Source organism: Solanum stenotomum, chromosome 2 (genome assembly GCF_019186545.1).
Source record: "Solanum stenotomum isolate F172 chromosome 2, ASM1918654v1, whole genome shotgun sequence".
NCBI lineage: Eukaryota > Viridiplantae > Streptophyta > Magnoliopsida > Solanales > Solanaceae > Solanum > Solanum stenotomum.
In genome coordinates this window covers 15,072,402-15,084,346 of record NC_064283.1, presented here as the reverse complement: position 1 = coordinate 15,084,346, position 11,945 = coordinate 15,072,402, and the positions used below count along the sequence as shown (strand labels likewise).

General features: G+C 36.5%; 1 protein-coding gene across 1 annotated transcript; it reads right to left on the bottom strand.

Annotated features, from left to right (window-relative positions):
• Nucleotides 1-8,541: 8,541 nt before the first annotated feature.
• On the bottom strand, nt 8,542-10,220 carry LOC125855722 (uncharacterized). The gene is made up of 3 exons (XM_049535451.1): nt 10,137-10,220; nt 9,366-9,390; nt 8,542-8,930 (listed from the first exon to the last, which is right to left on the bottom strand). Exons 1-3 carry the CDS (start codon nt 10,218-10,220, stop codon nt 8,542-8,544), a joined length of 498 nt encoding a protein of 165 aa, XP_049391408.1.
• Nucleotides 10,221-11,945: the final 1,725 nt, after the last annotated feature.

Sequence of the window (11,945 nt, the reverse complement as noted above, 5' to 3'; positions counted from 1 at the left end):
TCATATAATCTAGAAGACAAACAGTTAATAATAAATTATGAAAATAAAAGAGTAATAATAAAAAGGACTTTAGTATGATAAAAATATGAAAATATACATACTTGCAAAGATAATAATAGAGGGATATTACAACAGATATTATACACAAATGATAGATACGGGAGCAGAAACTAATATATGTAAATACAATTGTTTACCAGAAGATAAGTGGGAAAAATTAAAAACACTGATAGCAGTAACAAGATTTAATAATGAAGGAAGCATGATCACATATAAGGAAAAAAATATAAAAATACAACTATGTGATAAGATATTAACTATAGAAGAAATATATAACTTTGAATTAACTACAAAAGATATGCTATTAGAAATGCCAATTTTAGAAAAACTATATCCACATATAATAACAAAAACACATTGGTGGTTCACAATACCGTGTAAACAAAAAATAGGAGCAAAAAGAGTAAATAATAAAAAACGAAAAACAACAGAATGGATAAAAGGAAGTGAAAATATTACACAAAAATTAGAAAATATAAAAGAAGAAGACCCTAAAATAGAATTAATTATATTCTCTATAGATAAAGTAAAAATAATCCAAGATAAGTTAGAATTATCATATAGTGAGAATCCTTTACAAGGATGGGAGAAACATAAAACAAAAGTAAAAATTGAGCTAATTGATAATAATAGTATAATAACCCAAAAACCATTAAAGTATAATTTTAATGATTTAACCGAATTTAAGATACATATAGATGAATTACTAGAAAAAGGATATATACAAGAAAGCAATAGTAAGCATACAAGCCCGGCATTTATCGTAAATAAACATAGTGAACAAAAAAGGGGAAAAAGTAGAATGGTTATTGATTATAGAAATTTAAATGCAAAAACTAAAACATATAATTATCCGATACCAAATAAAATACTAAAGATAAGACAAATACAAGGATATAATTATTTTAGCAAATTTGATTGTAAATCAGGATTTTATCACTTAAAACTAGAAGAAGAATCTAAAAAACTAACAGCATTCACTGTACCACAAGGATTTTATGAATGGAATGTATTACCATTTGGATATAAAAACGCACCAGGTAGATATCAACACTTTATGGACAATTACTTTAAACAAATAGAAAATTGTGTAGTGTACATCGATGATATATTATTATATTCTAAGACACAAGATGAACATATAAGATTATTAGAAAAATTTATACACATCATAGAATATTCAGGTATAAGTCTAAGTAAAAAGAAAGCTGATATAATGAAAAATCAAATAGAATTCTTAGGAATACAAATTGATAAAAACGGAATAAAAATGCAAACACATATAGTACAAAAAATAATTAACTCAAATGAACAACTAGACACAAAAAAGAAATTACAATCATTCTTAGGACTAGTAAATCAAGTAAGAGAATACATACCAAAATTAGCAGAGAATTTAAAACCATTACAACAAAAATTAAAGAAAGATATAGAATATCAGTTTGATAAAAAAGACCAAATACAAATACAAAAGGTAAAATTATTATGTAAAAACTTACCTAAACTATACTTTCCAGATGAAAATAAAAAATTTACTTATATAATAGAATCAGATGCGAGTGAAAAAAGTTATGGAGGAATAGTAAAATACAGGTATGATGGCAATACGATAGAACATCATTGTAGGTATTATTCAGGAACATTTAATAATACAAAAATAAAATGGGAAATAAATAGAAAAGAATTATATTCAGTATATAAGTGTTTATTATCATTTGAACCACAATTGTATATAACAAATTCATTATAAGAACAGATAATACACAAGTAGAATGGTGGCTAACAAGAAAAATACAAGATTCGGTAACAACAAAAGAAATAAGGAGATTGGTATTAAATATATTAAATTTTACATTTACAATTGAAGTAATAAAAACTGATAAGAATGTTATTGCAGATTACCTATCACGACAAAGCTACTCAGACTGAGATTGAGGGGATAGATACCATCGAAAAGATACTCAAAGCCATTACTACACTTTGTACAAAAGTGGATAGTATGAACAACGAGATACAAAAATGACTAATGAAGATAATCTGAAGTCTAAAGCTAGTATAAGTCAGCAACATGACTATAAAAATGCGGAGCTATGTCGATCGGAAGACAAAAAAAATCTAGAGCTAAAAGGTGACGTTGGGAAACACCTAAAAATCCATAACATTTGTTTAAATACAATTGCAGGTACAAGCCAACGAGTTAGTGAAAAACATAAGAATTCAAACTTGAACCAGTTATTCGAAAAACCATTTACCTCGAGACTAACACCAAAAAACACATTAACTATAGAACCACAAACTTCTACATATGCGGATAGCCTACACCATGACAAAATAACATATAACCATATTACGCGAACCTATACAGAAAATATATACAAAATCCAAACATTTTTAAACCTTAAACCCATATCTACTACAACCCAAGAACCCAACCAGGATTATTTAACCCAAAAATTACAAGGTTATAATAAACTGATTGCACAACCGAAAACTAACGCCAACTTAGTAAGGACATGTTATAACTATGGACTATTAAATACAGTATATACATATGACGAAGAGGAACTAAGTGGAATACCGGAACTACATAAAGCATTTATTACATATAAGAGAGTTACTAAGGGAAATTTATTCTATGTAAAATTTTATACGACAACAACAGAGATATTATACGAGGAAATAAAACCTCCGATACAAGTGGTAAAGATAGGACTAACAAAAGATATGATAATATCGGAAGATATCGAACAACAACCAGAGATACAAAAAAGCGAGATACCCAGTTTTTATGCCAATAAGAGAATAATTGGTATATCAACCATTATACAAGAGCTAGCAAATAATTATTTAAAAGGAAACGCTATATGGAGCTACTATGCAAGAGATCAGTTAATGATTTATTTCAATTCAAGGGAGCTAAGGAAAGCAGATATGGATGAAGTCTAGAGATGGATTTTATCATTACTTAAACCAGAAGAACGACCTACAACACGAGCACTAAAAGCATGATTTATTTCGGCAGAGATATTAACCAGATATTGCAAGTTAATTGGACACAAATATCTAGATCACATATGTTCAAAATGCAATGGAGAAGATAATGTGATAGCAAATGTCCATCTAGAATAATCCAAATGGCAAAAGGAGATAAGCATGGAAAAAGAAGCCAAGAAAGCTAAAGTCATCTACGTATTATTGCAAAGATGTAAAAGTCATAAAGTTATTTAACTTATTAGAAATAGTAGTAGACATGTGTAAAGTAAGAATAGTAAAAGATGTAAAGTAGTCATAAAGTAGGTATGGTGTGTCATAAGTAGATGTGTCATAATGTAGATATACTATATTATTAGGCACATTATTATACTATATTATATAGGCACATTATTAAGTAAAGTGTCCGTGTAGTATTGTGAAAGATTGTAAAGTAGCAATTCCTTTCTATATAAAGGAAGGCATATGTAAATGAAAAGGCAGGCAACGCCTAAATATAAATCCTCTTTCAGAAAACACTCTCTCAACTAAGATAAATATTTAAAATACTAATGAAAAAATCTGAAATCCAATAAGATATTTCAGATAGCATGGCTAAGCAAGAAGCAAAGGTATATTGTTCAAAAAATATGCGGAACTAATTTCATATATTCCTGAATATCATATATATGATTGAATAAATTTATGTTAATTATTATGTATTAGAATTATTTGAATCATGATTTCTAGTTTATTAGCACACTGGAAACAGGGAGAAAACTTCTATACTCTGTCATCCTAATGTTGAAACCGGTAGGCGAGAAAAGCCGTTTAGGGAAGTAAACAAAGTTGAGACGCTGATAAGAAGGAAGTATTCGCTAAAGTACGATGCTAGTAGTGACAGGAGAACATGATAAACAGATAATCTAGTTCATAATGATCTAATATGAATTTAATCAATTATGGATATAATAGGAAGGAAGAATTGAAAATAAAAAATCTGCATAACAATGAACATGACCATATACATGCATGATGAAATGATAAAAAACTACGAAACTTTAATTCTATATATACTTAAAAATATAGAAATAATTGAATTAAGAAGAATAATATGGGAAAAAATATTTGAAGATAACGAATCAGAAGATATATTGAACCAACAATGGTATGAAATAGACCTACATGATTTAGACTACGAAAGAATAGAATGGTACGATTTTAAAAAATAAATTCAGACTAAAATGAACTACGAATATTTACAATATTGGACAAAATCTATGGAAGATATAAAACTATTGGAACAATTAATGGAAGAAAATTTATATATATACCGTTTCAAGAGGGTTCCTCTCGGACACCCACTTGCCGGATGAAGGACAGCCTCCACCTTAACCCACTCACTCTCTCAAGCTGAGTGTATGGACATGGGACTAGGGTTCACTCTCTCGAGTTGAATCTCATGTCGACCCACTCGCACTAGCCATCAATTTAGTAGTCTTAGTTTTACGACCTCTCTCTCGAGCAAGCCGAAAACACATATATGAGATTATATTTGCAACTACAACCTCATTACGTTCATCCACAATCACTAAACGAAATCACATTTAAACTACAAATAGACTATTAGCAAGCAAGACCCAACAACTAATCTAACCCATATTCACAAAATCACACCCCAAGAATTGGAGTTTTAGCTACGCATGTAAAAGAGATAAAGATGTATACCAATATCAGTTTCCATCAATAGGTATGCAAGATTAAGTCTTAAAACAAGCCAAAAGTGAAGAAACCAAGAGACCCAAGTCCAATTTCTTGAAGATGAAACCCTTGAAAGCTCCAAGTTTTTCAAAACCCTCTCAAAAACTTCGAGAGAATATCTCCAAAAAAAATCTATCTAAAACTTAATAATCTAAAAAACTAGGTAAAACAAGGTAAAAGTTTGCCCCTAAGAATAAACACTGAACTAGTATTTATAGTTTTCAGAAAATGTGCTCTGAAGGATCTTTCGACGACGTTAGTCAGGATCGCCGATGACCGACTTCATCGCCTTTCATCAGTTGCCTTCAGCATCTTTGTGTCTTGGATCATTGGGTGATGTAGCAGTGCCTCACGGAGTCGCTCGGCAATACGCCGACTGCTCCTTTTCACCGCCAATTTGCTCCTTTCTTTCAAGGCTCAACACACTATTGGCGATAGGCGAATATGCAATCTATTGGCGATTCACCGATCGAATGGGTTCGGCAATTCACAGATCTTCTTTTCTTCGTCCTTTTAGCTTGTTTTGCTCCTTTTTGCTCGATAGTGTCCATGTTTTCACTTAAACTTCAAATACCTGAAACTTAAAGGTTTTCATCAGATATAGAGATAAAATAAGCATTTGATGACACAATTTCTATTAAAATATAGCCCTAAATGAGTCCAATTTGTGGACTCATCAACACCCCCAACTTAAACTTTTGTTTGTGCTCAAGCAAACTTAAGTTCAGCCATTCAAAAAGGATGTCTTGAACAGTGCTACACAAGACTCGATCACGAATGCACACAACAAGACTCAATTTACTTATTCAAAGATCAATTGTGCACTCAAAGATTCAAGTAGTGACTCACCAATATCAAAGAATCTCATGCTCACAATACTTGCCTCAAATGCAAGTTCAAGCTCAACTAAAGTGTTCAACCGCCCTCACAGAAGAATGTTCCATATTCGCACATGTTGATTTAATCATTTAAAGTTCAGAATCAGATGCAACGCTCACACTCACAAAGATGAAAGCAATGCATGTTTTCACCCATAGGTTTGCCCGTATTTTCCAATCATTATTTGTTTCGGGTTACTCAAGATCAAAAAAGTTTTTTTAAGGCTTGTAATGGGGTTGAGTGCAAAGGTACGATCATTTAGGCTCAGTGTCTTTCATCTTCATGAGATGTGGTAATCACAACACTCCACTCCCTTTTCCTTCATCAGTTTTGCTAGTGCTCTTAAGTCATCCGATTATTCACTTCCCATGGATTAGTTGGAATCCCCATTTATTTGGTACTTTATTCCACAACTTTTTTTTTGTTCTGTTCTTTTTCTCTTTTTTTTTATATGAAAGGGTTCCATTTTTCTCAACACCATGGGTTAAGGGAGACTTTCCTTGCACTTCTTGACTTTCTCCTTTCTTTTCACTACACCCCTAACTTAGGCTTTTGGCCTAAGTTGGCTATTCATTAAACCACAAATCAAGAGAATTAAAGGTAGTGGATTAAGAAAGATCTAGTTTCCATCAAGTTTGTTCCAAAGAAGGTTAAGGTTCAAGGGGTGTTCAAGAGAGATTCACACACTCACAAGGTAGGCCACAAAAGAGGTATATGTCAAATTGGCTCACACTCTTCAAAATTGCCTAAGATCATGTCAAGAGAAAACTTTACTTAATCGACCGGACCAACAGGGCAAATTCTAGGTTCTATCATGCATGTCTCAAAGTAAGCTCAACACACTAGGCATCAACAATAAAGTCAAACAAGACTCTACACTTTCGCTAGTGTGCAACAGTCATTACAAGAGACTTGATTCGATACTAGGCTAGTCAAAACGAGAAGCAAAGAGTTCACATATTGTCTATGCAACTTCATTTGGCTTCATCGTAGCCGCGCATTCATGTTCGTTCGATTGAGAGCACTATTCAAGTCATTAGTATTGATCGGGACCGAGACTTAAATTTTGCAAAGAACAGCCACATTCATCACACAAGAGGTGGAAAATTTTTTCGGATGGGTTAAAATCATTTTGCAATATAAAATAAAAGGAGCCATAAGCTCAATCATCCACAAAAACCGATTAAACACAATTTTAAAGCAGAACAACCCAAATATATACACAAAACACAACTATCAACACAAAAGGTGTGGGTCTCACCCCACCACGATTAAAAAGTATTTGTCCTCAAATGCAAATAAAAGTATCCAAAAAGTAAAAATATAATAAGATAGAGAGGGAGGTAAAGAAAGGTCATGTCTATGCAGTCTCTCTCTCTATCGGGGTCTCGTTGGCTGGTGTAGCAGTCTGCATATGGGCATCAGTGCCCGAAGTAGCCTCAGACGGAATAGCAATGCCAGATCCACTAGGAGCTGATGTGGACATCTCAATAAGCAATGTCTGGATCACCGGCTGCACAACTATCCCTATAAGATCTGGCAAGTCTTTGAATATGCCCTCGTCTCTGATCTCTTGTGTCTCTTCAGCATGTACTAATATCAATTCCTCATCGGTCTATGCATATGATGTGCTATCCCTCTACATATCTCCAGTGGTAGATAGAGGAATCTCTGATGTCTCAGGAGCATCCTCATCATATGCATCCCGCATCACTGAAGTGAAGTCAGTAGCCTTCAAATAGTCTACATCCTTCCTTAAATCTGCTACTTCAACTTTCAAAGTCGAAACTCTAGATGTCTCCCTCTGTCTGATCTCACAAGTAGTGACTCTGGTAGCGAGATCATCAACAGAGGCTTTAAGGGGGTCAGTGCCGCCAAGATGGCACTGTCAATCATCCCCGGGATGGATCTCTCTAATCGGGTGGCTCTCACATCAGCTGAATAGTTGCCCCATCTTCAGGATCATGGCATGAGTGATCTTGGCAGACTGGGAGGATGAGGAAGCACCTGGAGCCTGTGAGGAAGAAGAAGAAGGAGAGATTATACGTGAGGGCTCAGAGGCCAGAGTAGGCGAAGATGCCTTCGCTGGTAATGAGTCAACATTGACCTCTGGAGAAGTGTCTGTTGGAGCTGCTCATCTCTTGTCAACCTCCTCTCATGTGAACTCAGCCTCAACACACCGGATATCGGTGGAGAAAAATGGGGTGACATCAACATCCCTCGTAGTGTCATGAGGTACTTTAGCTTGTCGGCACAGCTCAGTGACCAGAACTGGAAATGGCAGAGACGTCAGCTTCTATTCGGCTCTCATGGCAATCTCATGTGACATTAGCAGTCCCAGATCGATCCGCCTCTTGGCCATGATAAAACCTAGGCAAGCCGCCTTAGGATAGCGAATAATAGACTCGTTCTGGGATGTCATTATGGTGCTGCTAATGAAGCCAAACTAGAACCTGAAGGCGATGTTCATGTCCCTCTTCTTAATAGGAGCCCCTACATCTATCCACCTCCGGGTGGTGCCAGAAATCATCTGAGCCAACCAACTGTTCAAATCATCCAGGGACTGAACGATCGGCAACCCTTTGTATGGAAGTACAGAGTGCAGCGGTCTACCCAATACAATATTAATATGCTCACTGTGACACTCCATTTCTTTGCCTCTGACCATGGCCGATTTCACCGCTCAAAACTCACTTGCCTTCTTCTTATTCTTAGGCACCAACTCCCCATAAGCAGTGTAAAACTTTCTTACCTAAGAAGGATTGTAAGGGCCTCGAGTTTGTGTGAACTGCTCCAATCCATGGTATTCGAGAGTTTCAAGCACATCAGGATGCTTGCCTTCCAGACCCTCTATAGATAGTAACTTCTCCTCTATGATGGTCTGTAACCATCACCTTTCAATCTGTTTAACAGCCTCGATGGAGGGACTGTAGGGAGTGCAGGAGCTACTAGAGGTGGTGCCTGAGCTAGCACTGAGTCTGTTGTCGGAGGAGTGGCAGCTGCAAGAGTTCTGGTAGAGATGGACTGAGATCTGGCCCAAAGTGCTTCCCTTCGGTTAATCAGAGGTTGTTCATCCTCTGGTTCAGAGAAATCTGGTTCAATAGCTGCTCCTTTTCTAGCTATATGTTTTTTCCTCTTGCCTTTGACTCTCGGTTGGAGGTCATCCCCTCTCCTCTTCGGAGGATTTGATCCTCCTTCGTTTATGGTAATGCCCTTTGCTTTTCTCTGGGGTGGTTCGATTAGATTGGTGCGTATCATATCTGCAAAAGATCGAGAGAAATTAAAAAAACAAAATCAAACTCTAGCACAACAAATCTTGTTGCAGATAAACTAGTTGATCCAGTCGGCGAGTCGTCGAACCGCTTTGGCGAGCTATATTTGGTTTGCCACTGGGGTTGGCTAAAAAATTAAGGCAAGTCAGCAATAGGAGAGTCCTTTTGGCAAGCAAGGGTTTGTCCGTCGAAAGTTACAGTGCATAAGGGTCTCAGGGGTGCAAATAAAAAGTGATAAAGAATACTTTCTGCAAGTCGTCGTGTGCCTTCGGGGAACTCAGGCATCTCGCCAAAATTTACAGACTCAAACCACAAACTTGACATGAAATTAAACAGAGATGAAGATAATAGGCGAAACACCGAGTGATTCGGTGAGCTCGACTCAGCTCGCCGAATAACCCAAAGTGCCCTTTTTCAACCCACCTTCTCGAATTCTACTCTGCAACCCCTGAAATTGAAATAAAATCACGCACTAATGAAATTCAAAGAAGACCCATACTACCCGTCACCCCGGAATACTCAGACTTCTCCTGGATTTACCGAATTTAGCCATTTGATGATATTTGCTCTTAAGAGTGGTGTCACCCGCTTTATCATTGCACAATTTTTTGACATTTAGCACAAATGCGGGCTACTCAGACTTCACCCAATCAATTTAACAATACGCAATCACAATCCAACTTATTAAGAAGCACAAAAACTACGGGCATTTGACAATCAAACATTTTGGGCAAGATTTTCAAGTTAAAATAGGCATTTCATCATTCTAATCTTATCAGAGAGGCCCAACACACATCACTAAGAGACAATTATTGCAAATGAGTAAACAATTTTTGAATGTAAACTCGGGATTCGGTAACCAACATTTGATGCCGATTAAATTGCGATTGAAAAGCTAGGTGGCAAAGTATTCCAACTCCGAGCACAAATCAACAAACTAAAATGCTAAAATAAAGAAAATACTACCTTAGTGTGAGTTTAGGAGATTCAAGAGCGAGGGGAAAGTGAAGACTTTCAAACTTTGAGTCTCTTGGCCATTATAAACCGTCCAGTTCGTGCCCATTTGGCAACGTTAGTCGCCCTCGTCGATCCACTCGGCAACTCGCCGAGTGGTCACATGCCCGTCGACTGCTAAAATTTTTCAGTTTCTTGGGGGTCACGCGCCGAACTACTTTGTAAGTTCGCGAGTTTTACAGGCTCTGACTTAAACTTGAATTGAGCCAAACGGAGGGTCAAGTCGGGATCGCTAACCTCTTCATCGATCCACCGATTGACCATTTCACTCTCCAATCTGTATTTTCCAAACACTTTCAGCTTCTAAACCTGCGCCAATAACACACCATTATTTATAAAAGAAAAATAAAGCATTTAAAACCTTGGATTGCCTACCAAGAAGCGCTTTATTTAATGTCGTGGCATGACGCGAGTCCCCAATCACATTCTATTGGTGGGGTTGTCCCTAGTGTTACTAGGTAACCCCAATAGTTCATTTGGGAAAAGAGGAGGCACCACATAATTCATGAGTGTCCTGATCAGCTGCATCGATCTAGAGTGAGAGCCAACCATTTTATTCAACACTTCAATATTCTCCTTCATCTCTTCCAACATTTGATCTTGTTCGGTGATCTTTTGGAGAATGATTAGGAGTGTGTCCTCGATGCGATTGTTCTCCCTGTCTCTAGACTGATTCTTCTCGTGAGGAGGTATATACCTCCCTTGACTTTTGCACTGGTTTTCCACCTCTGATAATTTGGTGGACAACTCATTCAGCTGAGTTACCAGTGCAGATAACTTGAAGTCACCCTCGACTTCTTGATTTGTCTCAGCCGACTTGTCATTGTTTCCTCAGCCATGCTTAGGGTGCCTGCATACAATGACAACTCAAAAGGAAACAAAACTAAAAATAAAGTTAGTAAACTACGACTATCGAAAGCAGAATTTGACTCAAGCCAAAAACTTTCACCTAACACCACTCCCCGGCAGCGGCGCCATTTTGATGTTTGTGTAAGCAAGACACAACTTCCGATGTAAGTGTCTACGATCGTACAATAGTTTAGTAACCCAACCAAGGGTTGGGGTCGAGTCCCAATGGAGTGGGCATGATAATTAGTGGTTAAGTGTGAAAGTGCTAAAGCTAACCGTAGCTAAAGACTTTGGCGAATGAAAACATAACAAATTTAGAAAAGTGACACAATCGTCAAGTATCAAATGGGCATTTTGTCACAAGTAAGCAAAAACACAAAATTTAACAAAGAGATCTAATAAATGGAAGGGGGATTCTTGGGATGTGAATGTAATACGGGATAGATTAAATCATTGGGTACATGATTTTGATAGAGAACTCGTATAGTAATTATGACTAGGCTAGACTTTAAGGGGGATAAGCTCTCTCTCGAGCAACTTAACCCGTTTCAAGAGGGTTCCTTTCGGACACCCATTTGCCACATGAAGAACAGCCTCCGTCTTAACCCACTCACTCTCTCGAGTTGAGTGTGTGGACATGGGACTAGGGTTCACTCTCTCGAGTTGAACCTCATGTCCACCCACTCACACTGGTCATCAATTTAGTAGTCTTAGTTTTACGACCTCTCTATCGAGCAAGCTGAAAACACTTATATGAGATTATATTTGCAACTATAACCTCATTAAGTTCATCCACAACCACTAAACGAAATCACATTTAAACCACAAATATACTATTAATAAGCAAGACCCAACAACTAATCTAACCCATATTCACAAATTCACACCCCAAGAATTGGGGTTTTAGCTACGCATGTAAAAGAGATAAAGACGTATACCAGTATCAATTTCCATCAATGGGTATGCAAGATTAAGTCTTAAAACAAGCCAAAAGTGAAGAAACCAAGATACCCAAGTCCAATTTCTTGAAGATGAAACTGTTGAAAGCTCCAAGCTTTTCAAAACCATCTCCAAAACTAAGAGAGAATATCTCCAATAAACACTGTCTAAAAATTAATAATCTAAAAACTAAGTAAAACA

What these genes read in the sequence shown, in the direction of transcription:
- LOC125855722 (XM_049535451.1), bottom strand. Translation starts at nt 10,220, where the DNA reads ATGGTCAATCGGTGGATCGATGAAGAGGTTAGCGATCCCGACTTGACC. An exon ending in TCAAGTTTAAGTCAGAGCCT is followed by an intron (nt 9,391 to 10,136) that starts GTAAAACTCGCG and finishes TTTCAATTTCAG; the next exon opens with GGGTTGCAGAGTAGAATTCG. An exon ending in GCAGAGTAGAATTCGAGAAG is followed by an intron (nt 8,931 to 9,365) that starts GTGGGTTGAAAA and finishes GATCTTTTGCAG; the next exon opens with ATATGATACGCACCAATCTA.